This window comes from Drosophila willistoni, assembly GCF_018902025.1.
Source record: "Drosophila willistoni isolate 14030-0811.24 chromosome 2L unlocalized genomic scaffold, UCI_dwil_1.1 Seg168, whole genome shotgun sequence".
In the NCBI taxonomy this organism is placed as follows: Eukaryota; Metazoa; Arthropoda; class Insecta; order Diptera; family Drosophilidae; genus Drosophila; species Drosophila willistoni.
The window spans coordinates 6,212,983-6,233,256 of record NW_025814047.1 but is presented as its reverse complement, the minus strand read 5'-3'; the positions used below and the strand labels follow the sequence as shown (position 1 = coordinate 6,233,256).

General features: G+C 34.2%; 2 protein-coding genes across 2 annotated transcripts; both read left to right on the top strand.

The window, feature by feature from the left end:
• Positions 1-55: 55 nt before the first annotated feature.
• LOC6640928 lies at positions 56-1,709 on the top strand. Its single transcript, XM_002063915.3, has 5 exons — positions 56-258; positions 318-564; positions 623-705; positions 757-903; positions 964-1,709. The coding sequence occupies exons 1-5, from the start codon at positions 162-164 to the stop codon at positions 1,620-1,622; spliced, it is 1,233 nt and encodes a 410-aa protein (XP_002063951.1). The 5' UTR covers positions 56-161; the 3' UTR covers positions 1,623-1,709.
• Positions 1,710-5,785: 4,076 nt separating this feature from the next.
• Positions 5,786-7,101, top strand: LOC6640927. Its single transcript, XM_002063914.4, has one exon. The coding sequence runs from the start codon at positions 5,872-5,874 to the stop codon at positions 7,099-7,101; it is 1,230 nt and encodes a 409-aa protein (XP_002063950.2). The 5' UTR covers positions 5,786-5,871.
• The last annotated feature ends 13,173 nt before the right edge of the window (positions 7,102-20,274 follow it).

The following is a 20,274-nucleotide window of genomic DNA, read 5'->3' as shown; positions in this document are numbered from 1 at the left end:
ATTCGACTGTAATTGAATTGAAGAGTAACATTTTAAGAGCTAGTCCAAATTTTGTTAAAAAATAATACACTAACTTTGAATTTTCATTCAAATTACCTCTTTATCTCCATAACATTTGTGAAAAATAATTACTGTAACTTTGCAAAATTATCATTCAAGACATGTGGGAGCAATTGGAAAAATATCGCAATCACTTTTTGCAAAATGACTTTAAAAATGTACTTAAACCAAGTTCCATAAATTGCCTACAGAATAAGGGTTAGTTGAATTCCGAAAAACGGTTTTACAGATAATTTATGTTATTAAATTTCGAATAGAATGGCATATGTCTATGGGAAAGCGAGATCTTTGTAAATGTTATCCCCCAAAATGCACCACACCCTCCACTTATTTTGAAGATCGGGCTCAATTAGCATATGGCTCATTTGCTTTACCCAAATTAATGAAAGAATTGGATAGTGATGTACATTTGACGCACTGGAAAGCCGTTGTTTCATTAACTGAATTTCTGCTGAATCCTTTAAATGCTCAACGTGCTATTACTGAAATGGACATTGTGAGAAAGTGAGTTTCAAAACATTAAAGAAATTTAGATAATTGAACAAGAATTTTTGTTCTCAAGGGTAAAGAATGCTTTTTTGCGCATGAGATTGAAACATCACCAGGAGCAACATTGTGAAGTAGAAATGTACTTAAAGATATTTAGTAAGTTTTTCTAAAAGTTTATGAAAATATATGCCTCAGTATTTTCTCTAGATATTCTATCAAGAAATTTAAATGGTGCCGAGCATATAGCTCAACGTAAATGTCTTTTGATGGAATTTTATAAAATGCTTCAAAAAAGGGAACCACTTCAGGATTTGGCCTCTGAAATTTTACGCAATTTGACAGGGAAACCCAAGGGTATGTAGACGAAAGCTTTGAAGTTGTTTTACCCATAATGCTAAGGCACATCTTCTGCAGTTCTAGGTATTGTAATGAAAGATGCAGAAAATTTTGGCTTTTTGGCTAAGATTTTTCTTCAGGATCCCTGTCAGCCTTTATATCCACCACATCTCTGGCATCACTTGTGCCATATGCTGGAAATAGCCCCTGAACAGGGCATTCAATTGGGTTTCTTTGAGTTTCTACATTCTCGTCTATTGAATCGTTTACCCAAATTTTGGGACATGACCAGCAAAGCATTTGCCCTTCTCTTACGCTGTGTGGAGGGTCAAAAGCGTTTCGATCAAGTCGATGGCATTAAGCTACTCAACGACATTTTGGAAGATACATCAGCTCCAGATTCCAAGTTACCCATGCAGCAAGTGGAGAGCTATAAATATGTTGTCTTGGCCCTACTCAATGGTCTACATAGCAAAAAGGCTCTATGGCGTAGTCGAGAATTCACCATGTTGCCCTGTCTAGTGGGTCATGAGATGTTCAAGACATCGTGTCCCCAACTTCAATTATATTGCTTAAAAACCTTGCGTGAATTGGGTGTTATGCCTTGTGTTAAGCGTTACATTATAGGCAATTGGCTGGAAAGTTTACGTCATCTAATCTGTTTGGATGCCGATGCTGAATGTGCCCGGGATGCATTGCTTGATTGGTTGCGACGCGATATTGCCGATAGTAGTTAAAACATTTTATTACTTATTTTTTTTCTTTAAGTTTCAACGCGTTAATAGAGCAATTCAAATTGTTTGGTGTCAAAAACATCGCCTGAATTGCTTTTCCACCCCTTTTTTGTGCCCTTAGATAAACGGTTATAAACGGTTACACAATATATTTCCCCTCTCAAATGTCCCAAAGAGCACGAGAGAGAAAGAGTGAACGACGCAATTTAAACCGTTTAAGAGAGTTCTTAGAGAAAGAGAGCTATTTTTATCAGCTGCTTCCTTGTCAAACAGAAATCAAAGGACTATATATTTCATATTATATTTTTTAGTAATTGTATTGGTTACAACTAGATTTTAATATATAAAATATATAGGTAAGTACACACCGTTAAATATATTTTTTTTAAATAATTTATTAAAATAAAATATACAACATCTAGAGTCAGCAATATCAAAGATATAATAAAATTAAAAGAAGTTGACAAATCACATTATAGATTATAAACAATATGAAAAACTATGGAAGGAACTATAGACTATTTGTTAACGAATTATGAATAATAATAGGTAATTGGCCTTTAACAAAAATTTATCTACTTAAGTTCAGAGAAAATTAAAAAGTTGGGGAAAAAGTCTTAGTGTTAATTTACACCTAGAATATCGTCTTAATTTAAATTAAATTAAATTAATAACAATATAAAAACTGTAATCGATTAAATTGCCTTTGCTGTAAAAAGGGAAATCGGAGAGAATTTTGATTTGTTAACGTATTTTAAATAACAATAGTAAATTGTCCCTTATGTTTAGAGAAAATTGAAAAGTTGAGGGAAAAGTTTAGTCTAAATTTAAATCTTACATTTCGTTCTAATTTCAATTTAAAGACTTCGGATAATCAACATAAAAACAACGGGCTTAGATATTTTGCTTGATAAATTTAAAAAGTTAAAATGCCTTTTTTTTAAATATCTTAATAGAGTATTTATTATTACAAATTAAACTGAATAATCTGAGTTTCTTAGTTGGAAAGTTCTTTTAAAAATACTTAAAAATATATTTTATAAAATCATTTTATTTTATATATTCATTAAACTTCATAAAAGTTGCCATCTAGATAGATAATCTAGGCAGTTATTTTATATTTCAACAGGTTCAAAAAAAGTAAATAAGTATGTATAAATATTTATTGTTTATAAAATGCTTTATTTATTTTGAGTAAAACATTTTTTATGGAAATCTCGTAGCTATAAATTTTATAAAATTTTTTAGTTAAAAGATCTATACAACAAATTTGGTTAATGGAAATAAGTATTTAACTAACGTTCATTATTTTATTTGTTAAATAAAATAAGATTTTTGTAGCTTTAGCTTGAGATGTGTCTACTTCAATCATATAATTTTAATAACATAATCGAATAATTATATAATTTCGAAACCCTAGCAAAAGAAACTAAATTCAGGACTTTTCCTCATCCTTGATAAGCAACTAAAAATCGTTCAGCCTTATTTTTTTTTAGTTAGTCACTCCTCTATTAACATTATGTATAGCAACACTTTTTTCGCATATTTTTTCCACATTTTTCACTTCATCAACATAATTTGTTATGCAATTAATTTGAGTGGCGAAAAGGCAACGAAATATAACAAAGTACAACAACAACAAAAGCAAAAGCAAAAAAGAAAATAGAGGAACTTTGGGAAGTTTGTTAGAAGGCGCCACCGAATGTTGAATATGAACGAGTCGCCAATGCTGATGCTGCTTCTGCTGCTGCTGCTACTGGAACTGCTGGTAAACAAGTTTTGCATAATTTCCATAAAATATTTCATAAACAACAAAAGTCCGAAAAAAAAATCCAACACCAACAACAGCAAGTAGAAGTGAAGGAGGAGACAGATATAGAGAGAAGGAAGCAGGGAGACAACGCAAAGTAGAACCAACTAGCAGCGGTAATTAAAAAGTTCAGCAAAAGAAGAGACGAGACAGGATCGACTAGAGGAGCGAGAGAGCGAGTGAAGAATGAAAGAGAGAGACAGAAAAGTTGCCGATTGAATGTGGTGACAGAGAGTTGTGGCGACTTGGCGAAGGGATGGACTTTTGGGGGCCCGTTGGGGGGTGGGACGATGTAAATGTTTACGAGCTGCCATACCAAATAAATTAAAAAATTGCAACTCGTTGCCAAGTTTGTCACCGCAGACAGCAACAAAATGAAAATATGAAGGAAAATATTTATATATAAACCGACAAAAAAATGTATATGTAAATGTCACTAAGAAAAAAAATCAGAGCTCGGTGCTTTTGATCTTGTGGAAGGTTGTATACCCTACAAAACGTCAATTGAAATGGACGATTATTGTACGATGGGAAGCGAAAGTGAGATTCCTTTTAGTACTAATCAGTCTCCTAATAAGGAGTCGCCTCAGTTGATCATATTCATAAGTGATTTGATCATTTAATGTGAACCGAATATCTTTGCAACCGACAATTATTTTGCGAACTTTGAAGACTTTTCTTAACAGTATCTCAAAAATTTACAAGTCTCTCCGCGATCACCTTTTTTTTTTGTTAAAAACGTCGACTTTCTTAATTATTGACATTAAGAATCGATTAGTTGTAAAAGTCTTGCGAAAACATAGTTCTTAGGCGCCTTTTACTTGGATTTCAGTATTAGTATCCAATCCTTTTAGTTAAATTCTAGATTAGGCGCCATGAAAGTCTCTAAAACAAATCTAAAAAACTGATCATGTCATCTATTATTTGGGTTCCTAAAGTTCAAAAGGCTTTTAGTTTTTGAGTTCAGTTAAAAAGGTTGTAGATATATGTATACTAATTTTTCTGCACAGATATTACAAAAACCGAGTTTTATCCCCAGCAGACTTTGCTAAAGAATCCTGAACTAACGATCGAACTAATGTTATTTTAATCATAGTATATAGTGATATATTTAAAAGTATATTTCTTAACATGTAAATACAAATAATAGTAATATGTTGATAAGCTGAAAGTCTAGTGGGTCTTCAATTCCACAAAATAATGTCCAAAACCACCTTAAAACTAGTTAGTCATAATCCAAAATATGAACTGTTCTTTGTAAAAAGGGATCTATGACAAAACTGATTTGAATGATCTCGCTCTTAAAAGCTGTAAAGGCAAATTTCTTTCTCTGAGATTTTCTCTCTAAGCTCTTTTAATAATTTTCCGTAATTATATTTTTAAAAATATTATAAGTTCAAAGAATCTGAATGGTTATATAGTGATTTTTTTATGATCTTAAATTTTGCAAACTATGTACATATGTTAAAAAAATTGAAAAACTTTCCTTACTAGAAAGAGTATTTAAAGGATATTGAAGGCTTGGCAACCGAGTAAAGCAAAACTGTGGTTATTGCGGCTAGCCGATGCTAGCTGCTGCTGCTGCTACTGGTGGGATGTCCTGGCAGTGCCACATCCTTGTAATGTCACTGCTCATTATTGTTGTTATTGCCAAGCTCTTTGGCCCAAGAATCGGAAATTGGAAAAGTTTCTTTGACTCGTTACTCGGCTCTTTCTTCTCCTTCATCTTTATTTTTCTTCAATTATTTAGTTATGCATAAAAAATATATTCTACGTTAAGAAGAAAGAGTTGAAAGTGTTAGATACTAGTTTTTTTCAAAGTTTGTTTTCTTTTAGCAAGCTATAAGCAATTGGAGTAAATAAAAAGAAATGCATTTTTTGTTGTTTGTTTTAAACTGTTAAAAGTAATGAAATTTAATTTTGATTATTTATTAATCATTTAGTCATTTATAATCATAATTTTTGTTTTAATTTATTTTAGGTATGTGCGAAAGGTATGGTATGTGCTAAGTCTTGGAATTTCATTGGAATTTATCTTCAAATTCCTTTGGAAAATTTAGTCCAAACAAGGTTTTTTATTATCAATAGATAAGTTTTTCTAATGAGGTTGATCAAAAGCTGTGACTTGGAATTGATGTTACAATTCGATAGTTTTAGAGTGAAACAGAGGTACCTAAAAAAACTATATTTTAACTTTGCGGCACAGTTGTTTGCTCCTTTTTGAAATAGCTGCTAAAATGAACTCGAGTCTTCTATATTTTTTATGACGCGGCCTCTAGGAATCGATGTTATACTACGTAGTAGGCTAAAATTAATACACATGTTTATATTAAATCATTAATATAATGGCCAACAATTAGCTTAGTCATTAGTTAGTCTGGGTTGTAATAGAAGCATAAATTTTTTGGTGGCACTTCAGTTCACGGTTACTTTTGGTACTTGATGGTTTTCCTGCGTGATTTTCGTTTCGGTAATCGATATATTAGTCATCATGCCTTACTACTGATCCGCTTCTATTTGGCTCAGTTTTATTATTTGGGTCTAATGCGATTACGTTATGAGCGGGCAAGGAATCGTCTGCATCTCACAGAGTACAGTGTCACCATATCGAGGATGATCAGTCTGCCATTTGCTTATTTTCTGAGTCTGGCTCTGCTGCATCCCTATAAATTATTGATGCATTGGCAACCCTATTTTTTCGCCTGCGTATGGTTGCTACAACCCCGTCATGTGTATGAGAGACGAGTGCGATTGATGAATCGTTTTCTACAATTGGCCGGACAATTGTATCGCAGAAGTCGTCGTAAATTGGAATTATCCTGGCTGCTGCTCCTTCAGTTGGCTATTAAATTTATAAGCTTTAGATTGATCTATGTGTCATACGATTTGAGCAGAGCCCATGAGATAGAAACCGTTGTGATGATTGCTCTGGTCTTTAGTCTGCCAGTGACTTTGACCATTTGGTTAATGGACATGAGTCAGCATCTGGTGAGCATTGGTCTGACGCTGCTTATCAAATCCTTTGAAATCCTTGACGATGAAATGGCCCAGGTTATGAAAATGATGTCAGTGCATGTCATCAAGGCCCAGTATGGTCAGGTGCGACAATTGCATCGCAGATTGCGTATCCTGCAACATTTGTATCTGGCCTATGGCCAACTAACTCAGCAATTGCTCAACTGTTGGGCGCCACAGCTGTTCCTCATCATTGTCTATAATATAACGTTGATTTATAGCCTCTCATCGGCCCACTGGAAGCATCTATTCAGCATCTCACTCCTCATATACAGTTTACTCATGCTCTTCAAATCCTTGGACAATTTGGTTAGCTTAGCGCGTACTTCGCGACAAACGAGTTGGCGTAGTGTGGCTCAGCAATTGGAATTCGATCAACTGTTGGCTCAATATTGTTGGCTTGAACGTCGTCGTATTGGTTACGGCTATGTCCAGCACGGTGATACTTGTGGCCAAATTGTACGCCGTTCGTGGACTCAGCCACGTCTCAAAGTTCTCGGTCTACTCACACCCAATCGAAAGTTGTTTTTTCGTTTGCTTTTTGCCTATTTCTCGTTTTTGCATTTGCATTTCATGTGGAAACGAATGTTACCCGTGGTCAGAAAAGAAATATTAATAAGTAGCGAAATTGAAATGGTATACAAATATGTTGAGTGACTTTTATGGATAAAAAAATTATACATTAATCAAAATTTATCTTCAAAATGTATCTATAGTTCATTATGTTTATATAAATTAAAATAAATCCGTCTAAATTTATTTTTGTTTTGAGTTGAAAGAGTTGAAAATATTTGAATATAACCTAAAATCTTAACAAACCAAACAAAAATTACATTAAATCAACTTAACAGTCGGATTTGCCTAAACTAAAATAGGGAAGAATTTCAGATTTGGATTCTTTGGATGCTATTTACCACAAAAAAGTCACTTTGCATCTTTAAATTAACAATTTTTGAAGCCCCGCAAAAAATGGGTTAAGAGTAAAATGTAATATTTAATACAAAAAAAATTATTACTTATAACCTGCCAGAAACTCGTAAGTTGTAACATTTCTTTTAGGTTCTTTCTTGTATACTTAGGTAACGAGGAAAAAAATGAGACAAAGTTTTTTTTTTAAATATGGAAAATTTCTTAGCTGAAGAGTTATAAAAAATCTTGCTTAGAAAAAGACTTCTTCTAAAGAATAGTTTGAACAACAAATAAAGATGATATTAATAAACAAAGTGAGGATTTAAAGGATAAGAATAACTTATTAATGAATTTTTTGCATGGGATCAATTGAAAGGTTGTAAAAGAAGTTGACACATCAGAATAAATATGGTAAAAGCATCCTTTGAAAACAAAACTTTCAATCGCTACGAATTACAAAAAAGTGTTTTCCATCTAATTTCACTTTAAAAAATCGATTTTTCTATATCTATTTGGCTTCCACTGATCTTCATCATAATATCAATTTGATTAGCGAATTCAAACAATTACATGCTTATATCACGTTTGAATTTACGATGGTATTTTATCAGAGTTTTAGTTGCACAATTCTCTTAATAGTTTTTCTTTTTTCCACCTTTTTGACAAGCAGAAATTGCGAAACGGCGGTATTGCAACATCATGGCTAACCAGAAACCGTTAAACCAGGTCAGAAAACGTGTCATTGAACATTTTGGCTAATAGTCCGCACATTGTTTCGGTACTTTTGCTAAATGAAATTGCCAACAACAGCAAAAAGAAAACACACATAGTGAGTGGCAGAGTAAAGAGGGGAAGCGGGGAAAACGGAAAAAGTGGAAACTAAAACTTATTTTATATAAAAGCAAAGTGCACTGAGGGGAACTTCCATTGGAGGACGAGTGGCAGTTGCCGAAGAGGAACATTAAAACCGCGGCCATTTTGGTCAACATGCTGAATGAACTGTAAAATCAACTCGTTGGTTAGACTGGCCATGTGCACATGCATGTGTGTAGGAGTGTGTGTGTGTGTGCGTAGTGTGTGAGGCAACTAAAAATCAGTTTGCACAAAATTACACTGACTCGCTCTCTCTCACTTGTATTCATTCGTAGATGCTAAGCGAGAATTAACATTTAGCTCAACTAACTTTGGTTTTATATTTGGCTAAAAAGCGCCGGGGCGGAGCGGGCCCCAAAAATAAACCACTATGCATTTTTAGCAACAATTGTGTGTGTGTGTGTGTGTGTACGTGCGGGGGATGTGAAAATAAATATGGAATAAATTTCACATAATTTGCACAAAATAACTCTCAACACAAATGTAAATAAAAATTCATGCGGATTATATTTAAAGAACACTTTAAAATGTGCAAAATTTGATTCAAATTTTTGATTGAAAAGTGTTAAAATTAGTGTTTATCATCTCAGCTCAGAATAATTTGTTTACGGATTTTGGTCAAATCTTTTTAATATGCATTTCAGGCCAAAGCATTTTTACCGAAAATTATTTTAAATGTTACAAAAAAATTGTAGTATTAAATAAAAAGTATTGCTGACTATTTTAAGCTAAATTATGAGCTTAAGTTAAGGGGATCAAATCAAAGCCAGAAGAAAGACTTGTCAAGGTGAAAGTAAATTACGTATACGACCAGGTGTACTCTTTTTTAAAGAGGTTTGTTGTTTTCATAATATTTTCATATATAGTAGAATCCGGCTATAACGACGCTCAAGGGACCTACGATTTTCGTCTTTATATCCGGAATACGTACTAATCGGAGGCCCTTTCATATAAGTTTGTATTGGGACCAACCAATCATTCATCGATCTTTAGTCGCTTTAACCGGACGGACGTTTTAAGCGGAGTCATTATAACCGTATTCTACTGTATATTTAGGTTTCTCTTACTTCGTTTACCTTTGAAGACAAATATAAACCCGGAATGTACTTCTGATTAGAAGTAATGTTGAACTAGAGACCATTCTTTCTGCTTATAGATCAAAGAACTTGATAACTTAAATCATATTTGTAATATCCATCGATGGATAGATTACCAATTGGTAAGTAAGAGAATAACCTATAAAAGTTGCCTGGAAAAAAAAGGTTCTGTAATTTTGTGCAGATTTTGATTATGTTTACTTAATTCATTGACATTTTTTACTTTATTCGGGCTATATCTTTCTGTTATTCCCTGCTTGTCATTTAAGTCAGTTTTTGAACAAACAAAAACTATATGAGAAAATTCCTAGAGCCTCGAGTGATGTCGTTTGGCATTTTCTAGACTTTTGCCAGGTTTCATTTGGTTTTGGCTTGGCTTTGGATTTGCTTTTAGTCCTGGCCTTTCTCTCATTCTTTTGCTCTGCAACTTTTCAGCATTTTTCGTTTCTATTTTTTTTTTTTTTGGCTATTTCTGGCCATTGTGTTTTATTCAATTTGCACAAAGCTAAACAACAAAAAAAGAGGAAAAGGAAAAATAAAAAAATGAAAACCGAAAAAAGAAAAGAAAATTGTTCGTTCGTATTCCATAAATTTGCTGGCACTTCAATCTCGACTCTGCTTTCCCCTCGTCTCATATACCCTGCTCTTTCTTTTTCTTTCTAACACACACTCTTTCTAGTTCCTTCTGTGTGTTTCTTCTCGTTTTCTCTATTTCACACCGCCTCGTAAAATTTTACATTCCGTTGGCATTCTTGTGTCTTGGTTGCTGTGTGCCAAGTTTTCCTTTTGCCATCTCTTTCTGTCGCTCTTCCTCTATCTCCCTCCCTCATTTATTCTTCTGGGCGTGCGGCTTCATTGTCAGTTATTCTATTTCCTCTCTATATATGTAGATATTTTAAATACCCTGTAAACATTAAATAAAAAGGTGTTAAAAAGGGAAGTAAGATAAGTAGAGAAGCATTTTCCTTAATAAAGCATGAGGTTGACCCTATGGGACAAAACCAGAAAGAAAAGGACAGAAGTTAACTATAAATTTGGAGATTTAAAGATTATTAATACAATTATGTTGACTTAATATAATTTCAAGTTGACATTTTTTCTTGTGGAGTTTGCCTAATAAAAGTCAAAACTGAATTCCGCCCCAAAATGGGATGTATTGATGTTGGTTTCATTATTTAAAAATCTAAAAACCCTTCAAGACATGTCGAAAATCTTAATGAAGATGAATATTTAAATTAAAATCTCTATTCATTTGCTTAAATGCTATTTTAATTCGATTTCATGACTTCCAAGTTGAAATTAACATTTATGTTTAATAACCTTGTAGAATTTTTGATTCATTAAATCAAAGTATAATATATTGTACAATCTTCTGAATAGAAGATTACGATATCATATAAAAACTAAAAAACTTGGTTGTATTACTTTGGATATTTTAAAGGATATCATGTATGTAATGTTGTGTCTATATGTACACAACATGGACATAGCTCAGACGAATTTTCTTAGTGATTGAAGATTTTTATATTGTACTTTAAAGGTTCTCAGGCAAATTAAATACTTTTAAGTCTCTAATCTCGATAATAGTTCTAGTCTTATCCCTATAGGGTACTTTCAAGTCTGTGCCTGTATTTAAGCTATTGAATTTAGTAATTTTTTTTGTTGTTATATTTTTAATAATGCATATTATTTATGCGCAATATAAAAAATAAAGATTTTTTTAATCAAAATGAAAACAAAGCGCTGCTGCCTGCCCATTGTTAAAAAGTTATTATAAAATGCTTTGCTTTGTTCCCCATTTTGTAAAACGATGATGGAGGAAGGGCATAACTATTGTCTATGAAGCACTTTATTAGATCCTCAGGACTAAAATGGGGGGATAAAATACTCCGCCATTTTCAATTGTCCCAACTATAATGATTGCTTTCCTTCTTCCCCTCTCTCTCTTCGCTTCTCTGTCGTCTCTCGTGATTATCCACACCTTTTTGGTGCCCTCGTATCTCTAACACATTTATAGCTTCTATCCCAAGTGAGACATAATAATAAAGCAGCATAAAAGACAATTTAGCTCATAAAAATACGCATTAAATGTTATAAATGTAGCCATAAAAAATTACAAAACAAAACAACAACCCACCAAAGTTGGCAACCCTGAAATTATTTTTAACTGATTGATACACACGGCAAAAAGAGACGGTAACACAGTATAAGGAGCAAAGGATCTGAAACTGAGCGGCGAACTGAGTGTCGCTTTGCGTGCCAAAAACAATGTAACATTTTCGTGTGTAAAGTGACGCCTGACTATGGTTAAAAGGGGGGAAGCAGCAGGGAGCGAGACGAAACACACGGCGGCACACACGGCAACCAAATGACAAAAAATGTTGTTACTTAAAAAGGAAAGATCACACTTTTAAATGCTCTTTCGTGAGTTGTATAAAAGACTTATTTATACAGGGTAAGAAACATCATACTTTAGTAGTTTCATTTTTCTTGGCACACTTTTACAATCTCATTGTATAAGGAAAAGTTTGAGTTTATCATATTATTTATGCAGTTTCTGCAATATTAGTCAGTACATGGTATTTTGTAGTAGATAGATTTTTTGATTATAAAATATTTAATTTTATAGTCCCTTGAAGTATGCTATAATGAACACGTGCCTACATTAAATGCAAAAAATGTTAATACTTCTTTCTCTTTAAAAATTTTCAAAGGCCTTAAAGGTCATAAAGGCAATAATATGGCCATGGGATTATCACAATTTACAATATTTGCAAATCTTACTTAATATATGTAATGTGCATATGCCCCTGTTATAGAAAGGGTATAAAAATATGCTACAAAGTATCAGCAAAGAGAAGCAATACACTCACACTCGTGCACACGTGAACACTCACCCTCAAACCCAAATCTACACTCACACACACACCTACGTGGAGGGGCTCGAGCTTCATACGTTGTTGCCTGGCGGCATTTGTGCCACTTTTTACCCTCCTCATCCAGTCAAATGCATGTAGGAGGTAAAAGTTGGGGGAACTTGCTTTTGTGTCATCGTCATCGCATTCGTGTCAAATTTATATATGTGAGTACATTTTTTTTCCTCTCCCCATCATGTTATTTTTTTTTGCTTGTATTTTAGTGTAATTTTGTTGATTACAATGTTGTTGCCTTTTTGCAAGTGTGCGGGTTTGTATGTGTGTGTGTGTGACGAGTGTGTAATTTATTTGGAGTGATTCTAAATTATATGTATATAAAGGTTTGACAGCAACTGGGTAAAGAACATGGAACATTCATTAAAAATTCAATAACTATAAGTAGAAACCAAATGGAGACATTGGTGAATTAATGCATCTTGAATTATTTAATAGACTATAGTGTAGTCTAATGATTAATAAATGTTCTTTAACTGGGAAACATTTTCAAAAATTTATTTACTTTAGACGCTGCAATTATGTTTGCTTCCATTTAATAAAATCAAATATTTTGTTGTATTTAAATTACAAAGGGAAACAATAAGAAACGAGAAAGAAATTTTATATGAATGTATTAAAGTCTTTGCCTTATTATAAAAATAGAAAGAATTGTTCAAAAAATGTGTCTGCTTATAAACGAATACCTTTGAAATCCTTTTTCTGATTGAAATAGTTATAAATCGGCTCGTTTTCTGAACATAAATAAGTCCTTTATTGAGAAATAATTGCTTCCTAGCCAAGACTTCTCTTAATGTGTTGCTTTTGATTCCATCTTTCAATCCTTTAAGAGTCGTATGTTGAAACCTTTTCTTTAGGCATATTATTTGTAACACTTCTTTTATTCCAGCATAATCAAATAATCATTATAATCAACGACAGGGCTCAAATTAGACTTCATTTAAGTAATATATCTTAATACAATCTTTCAAACGCTGGGTGGGTAGGGACCCTTTTGCACCTTCCAGTTGGGTTTTAGTGTTTAGTGTTAGTGCCTTTATTTCATTTGTAGTTACAATCCAAATAATATTTCGAAGTTAATAAATTAAATTAAAATTAAAAAAGTATATACATATTTTAGCCCTGAAGATTGAAGCTATCTGATTAGAGTTTATGTGAGTTGAAAGGGTGTTAACAGAATCACCCAAAAGTTTTGGTCGAAGTTTATGAATAACCAAAGTCATAAAGGAAGTAAAATCCAATTCCTCTTGAGTAGACAGGATATAGGGGAAAACTTATTTTATCTAAAAACTATCAATGTAAGACTAAACGAATTTGTAGAGAGTTCGGAGATAAATTTTTCAGCTGATTTTACTACTATGGCAAACTAAAGTGAGTTTTTTCTCACGAATTTCATATTAGTTGGTGTTAAGTTTCGAAATTTGATTGAAAGTGAATTCAAATTAAAAGATTAACTTGTGATTATATGATTTAAATCCCTTTTTCTTTATAGTCATCAAGAAATTTGAGAAAACTCATTTGCATTGTATGAATTTAATATTAAAAGGATAGAAAAGCAAACTCGTTTTCTCCTGTTTTTGCGTATAATCAAATGTGACCTTTATCTTTGAGCCCAGTTTAACCAGAGCAGAAGGAAGGACAATGAAGTTGTGCTTCTGTTAAGGTGGATAACTAATTTGACTTGACATTAAAGTTAACAACATCAGCACAAACAAGAGGACACTTTTCTACACTAACTCAACTCCAGAACACACACAAACCCACACACACAGTGGCAGCAGCAGCAGCAGGATAACCACACAACTTTCAAAGGACAACAGAGTCAATGCTGGAAAGTATGCTACGATATTTTTTCTCTCTCTTTCTTGTTGTTGTTGTTTTTGCCCCATGACCGTCATTTTACGGCCACATTATTACTTTTTATGCGAAAAGGGAGCAACTGCCATGTTTTAAGCTTGTTAATATAAAAATTGTGTAGCCACTGGTCCTGCTTCCCTTCCCCCCTAGCCATCCATTTGCCGCCCCTTTAATGCGGCATGTGGCAAGCTTACCCCATGCTAACCACCAAAGCGAAGCCGAATGCCTCCTGGCAAAAGACTCAGCGCCAAAACGTCTAATGAAATCTAATAAATTAAAGAGATTTATATAAAAGCCCGTTGCCTACGGCTCAGTTGTTTAGTTGGTTCGCTTACCATCTTTTGGCTTCGTTTTTGGCTTAATTTTTCAGAGGCAAAGGCATAACTTATTAGGTTCCCCTGCCACCTCTTACCCATCCCGAACGCACACACTGAATGGTTGCCCTTTAAAATTCTTAGAGTGTAAAAAGGGAGGGAAATTATTGGCTTTTCGTTAAGGCTGTAAATTTTCAACAAGTGTCGTTTCGTTTCCCAGAAAACTTTTCCTGTTAGTTGTCACACGATTTTTGTCTTTTGTCCTTTTGAGACAACAACAGATCAAAGATAATTCATGGATAAATCAAATTTCAACAACAGCTTTAAATGTCTGCCCCCGCTGTCCCCCCTGGGGGACCCCCCCCCCTCTCTTTAAAAAACATTCTGTGAAATATATGCAATTAAAAATTGTTTTGGAGTTGTTTGGTGTTTTTTTGCTGGTGTTATTGTTGTTTTTTGCTTTGGCGCAATATATAAAACCAATTTATATTTGTCTCTGGCAGAAATAAAAACTTAATTGATTTTCAATTTGGCATATATTAAAAAAAAACCTTATAAACAATATTAGAATGGCTTGCAAAAACAAACATTTATTAAATTTAATCAAAAGGCAATGGCAGTGAAATTGCCAGAGATTGGTAGAGAGAGAGATGGAGAGAGTTTGCCGCATGGCCAAATCAGCCAAAACAAGTTAACTATAAATCTCTCGACTACTTTCGTTACAGCCACTTGGAAAAAGGTGCAAAATATATACACGTATATATACATATGATATATATATTCGTTGAGGTAATGCTTTAAAAATGATTTATTACCCACACGGAGAGAACGGGAGAGAGAGAGAGAGCGAAAGAGAGTGAGAGAGGAAGAGTGTTGGAAAGAAACGGAAGGAAAGGCATGTGTGAAGTGCAGATTGGAGTTGAAGGAGAAAGGCAAGACAAAAGCAACTGAAAGGAAGCAAAGAAGCTGCCGGTTCTCGCCCTCGCCTCGTACTCCCAGTGCTTGTTATTTTTGTGTGCATAAATTATGGAAAATTACCAAGAAGATATCACATATCTATATATGTATGTGTGTGTATGTATGCTTGTGTGTGTGCATACATATGGCCCTCCCGTGGTTCTGACTCTGACTGCGGTGTGACTCTGCCATTGTAAAGTGCGTGCTGTAAAATTGAACAAATAATTTCAAGTGCCATATAAATAAAAAAATAAATGTTTAAAGCTGACAATCATGACAGAAAGTTAATCAAAATTTTCAAGAAAAAAGAGCTAGGGTAAATGGAAAAAAACTGATCAATTGGCTAAATAGTTAAAAAGTAACGAAAACGTTGCGTCTAAATGATAAACGATTTTATTTTATCAATGTGCTTTTCATCGATAACTTTGCTTTACAAAAACATCGAACTTGCGTTGATAACTTAGTACTGTCGATAACTTAAAATTTTTAATTTTTTTTGAAAGAACTTAAGAAAATGAATAAATTTATCTTAAAGACATTTTTGTCAGCTTTATTTTGTAAATTTTATGCCGATAATAAAATTTGATTTACGGAAATATATTTAAACTGTTAAAAATATCAACAAGACTCATTAGATAGTTTTGTCGATAATGTATGATTTTTTTTTTGAATTTCAAGAACAGCATAACTAATAAAGAAGTAAACTTTGTCAACGATGTTTTAGGGCTTTAAGTGCTATGTACAAATGGGTAATAGTTTGCCATGTTTTGGTTGAGATGCTTATAAAATATCGCAGCTGCTTTATGCACCTATTAATTAGACATATCGATATTTTTATAGAGCCAATATTTATTGATCATTCTTGTTTAACTCTAAAATGACAATACTTATCTAGTATGTCTTTTAATCTTTCGATATCTACAATATTTCGATCGTTATTTCTGATAAATTCTAGTATAAAATGTGAACTCAAAGCTGCTTAAGAGTACTCCTTAGAGGCATTAAGTTTTGAATTTTGTTTATAACTAAATGTTATTAACTTTTCTATAAGTTGGGATTAGTTTTGCCCATTGAAATTCCATTTTCACAAGAGACATTTTGAGAAAAGCCATTTTCAGCTCTATTTGTTACCCTTTTACTCCTCCACTCTCTGCAAACAATAAGTTGGGTTGGAAATCTCTGCTAGAATTCCATGCCAGAATGTAATCGAATTTATCAAGAAGATGGTTCCCCAAGGAGCAGCTGCTCTATTGTTTCTATCAGCTTTATTTCGCTGACTTACTGCCAGAGCGAGAGAGAAAGATGAAAGTACATGTATTATTAAATTTTCATGCAGCTTTGCTGATAATCCATAGAAACAAACGTTTCAAATTGAAGTGCAACGCAACGAAAATGTTACTTTGGGGCACGAAGAAAATTGAATAGCGACAGAGAGATGGGTGCCCAAGAGGGCGTGGCGGGGAGGTGGGGCGTGATCCCTATATGAGTTTCTGCTCCACCTAGCGCTAGATGTTTTGTGGGTTACCCAGGGCAATGCTGCTGCTACTGCTTATTATTATTATTTTGTTCCGCTCTTAGCCCCGGCTTAGAGATGCTTCTGTAAATTTCAATTTGACTGGCAATTCGAAAACCAAAACCAAAAACAAAAAAATAAAAACAAAAAGAAATAAAGAAAAAACATAAATCATACTTAGTGTCTTCTTGCTCATTTGTTGCTGGATGCTTTAATGTTTCTTGGCAAGCATTCCGCTACCTCTTGCTCGCTCTTTCTCTCAGTAGTTGGCAAACACTTTTTGGCTAAAGGAAAATGGCTCGTAAACAGTTTCACTTTAGTCACGCGCCATTCTCGCCAAAAACTTTCCTAATGAATTATGCGCCACAGTTGGAGTTAGAGCTGGAGTTGATGTTGGCCGTCTACTGAGTCTGAGACCAAGACTTGAAGGTGTTGCTTCATATTGCACTATATACATTTACTTAGTTTGCTTTTCCCCTCCTCCCTCTCCGGCAACCGACTATGTACCTACTACTAAGTCATCCGTTTTGCTCCTTTGGTAGCATTTTATTTTCATTTCTGCTGTTATGATGATAAATGATGATGATCTGTGCATCTAGAGCCAGAGCCAAGTCATAGTTTTCATTTCTGTTTTCATTTTTCTTCTTTCTTGCATCTTCTTTTTTTTTTTTGGTCGATATTTGTGTCCAATTGTAAGGGAAACTTTACTGTGAATGAAATGGATTCAACACTGATAACAACTACTGAGACGCACACACACTGTCATACTCATTGTGTGGTGGGTTGTCGTTGTCAGGGCAATTGTCCATTAACTTGGCTCAACGATTGCCTCGTTTTGTCGGCAGCAGCATATGGGTAAATGTTATGAAGAAGTGTTCAACAATAACAATGCGAGCCGAGTTTCAGGCTATCTGAAGTGCAAAATGATTTAGAATTCAGTTTTGTAGTTGCACTTTTCTCAAAGATTATGTTCTTGTGTGCTTGGACATTGCAAGTTTTTAACTAACTATAAACCGCTGCTAGGACACGTGCCAGGACACTAAGGGGCACAGCTGTCGTGGTGCTTGCTATCTTATCTCTCGGCTTTCTCTTCTTTTTTCTCCCTTTTTTCTACACGCTCTTTCTTTCTTTCATTTTTTCCTCAGTGTGTCTGGCAACAAATGAAGTAAGACAATACAGAAAGCTGCTTATATGGGCGAAGAGCTCAATTTAAGACTTCTTCTCCTTCGTTCATTCGTTTCTGTTGTCTGTAAGTATGCTATAGTAATTTTTTCTCTCTTTTTTTTCTTTCTACTTTTAGCAGCTGTTACAGGAGGCTACTTATGTTTGCACATATGTGAGTGTATGTAGGTTGGGTGAGTAGTGAATTATACTAGCATTTTTAGTAAACGTTTAAATGCTTTTAATAGCCTCCAAACAGTTAGTGACACACACATTTCAGACACACACACATAGATAAGTGCATTGTTAGTGAGGAGAGCGTGAGTTGAATGAAACTAGGTCAAAGGGATCTTGGTGAAATTGTTAACTATTCTTATGTTTTTCAACATTATTTAAAGAACCGTTGACCTTTGTAGCAACGGTCTTGAAAATAGCTTTAGCCCAGTTTGATCCTTTTAGAAATGTTGATGTTGTCGATCCTTTTAGAAGCCCTGACTTATTGACCAACATTATTTCCTGCTCTAATGATCGAGTGGGAACAAGTCAGTATAGTTGAAGAAAGTACACGAAACGATAAGTTTGAATTTGCTTTAATGTGACATTCTATTTAAAATTTGTCCCAAAAGGTCAAATTAATATTGTTTGTTTTAAATTGTTAAATTTAGCGGACTATCTTTTGAGTGTTGAGGATCACTACAAATACAGACATATCTATTGTCTGACTCATTCAGTATTTGTTGAGAAGCTTAACTAAGATAATATGAAACACTGTTTTAATCAAGTCAGAATAAAATAAATAAAGTTCATATCTCTCATATCTTCCGCCTCAATCCAACGTTCTCTATGATCATGACTAAGTTATCATTATTTCTTTCAAAGGGATTCAAGGATTCTAATAATTAGAAAATCATCACTAGAAAAGTCTGATAGAGAAACAAACTGCAGTCCAAGGTTACGCCAAAAAAAAGAAAAAAAATCCTGATGGATATGTTTTTGCTCTGCGCACTTTCTAATTGCTTCAATTGCCTGACATTGTGGAAGTTTTTTGTTTTCACGTTCACATCGCTAGAGGCTAAGGATCCAAGGACTTATACGTTGGCCACATGTTTGTTATCTCTTTTACTCTTATGGTGTCTTTTGTGCCCTGGCACGCTCTGGCCCAGACATTTCTTTAATTATCCAATTACAATGGCACAAAAGACCGAAAGCAAACTGTGCTAGGCAACCAACAGATTCCAATTCTTAGCCACACACACACAGACAGACGCACCTCTTCTCTTACTACTAGCATGTTCAGGTTTATGTCTTAGCACATTTCATTTAAAGCTTTGCACTTGAGTTTTTCTCTGTTGGCCTTTGTCTCTGTCTCATTTTGGGCCAACGATTACTTTCTTTTCATTTTGCTTTTTAAATGGTTTTTATGGGCTTATTTAGTTGTGCAATTTTGGGTCGACAATTTTGTTTTTTTTTTTGCTTGCCAATAACTGTTAAGCTAATCAAAAGCAAATTTAGTTTGTGCTCATCATCAGCAGCAGCAGCAGCAGCCAAGGGATTCGTGCCCCATCTGCTGCTGTGGCAGGTCGTTAAATCCTTATCCTCACACATATACAACCAGGTCCAGCGAGTCGCAGAGGAGAGAGGGATAGAGGTAATGGGGGTGCAGTCAACAGAGTTGAGAATTTAATACCGTAAATTGACTGCGTGAAATGAGGTTAATGCTCAATAATGCATGCGGAGTAAATGCTGAAAGCCGACTGAGCCAGCCCCCAGTTCCAGCTCCATCTCCGGCTCTGGCTCCGGCTTTTGCTCTGATCCTTTTTTGAAGTGCAGTAGCAGCAGCAGCAGCAAACCAGTTACAATAGCACTTATTGTCGTTGTTGTTGTTATGGCTTTTCGTTGTGGGTTTTATCGATGGCCTGCAATGCCGTAGTCAAGCGTTTTCTCTTCCTACTTGGACAGGATATTTGCACGAATAACTTTCGATTTATAAAAGTCCACAAACACGCACGCACACACTGACACACACAATTTCCATTCACATTTCCATTTTTCATTCTGGCCAATTGCCAGGTAAAAGCCAATGAAGAAAATTCATTAATAAAGCGGTTTAAAATTGCATTAACACTGCAAATTTTCAGATTTCACTTAAAATTGTTTTTTGCTTTTTGGGTTAAAGATTAAGAAAATTAAAAGCAATTTGTAGAACAAACAAGCAACAA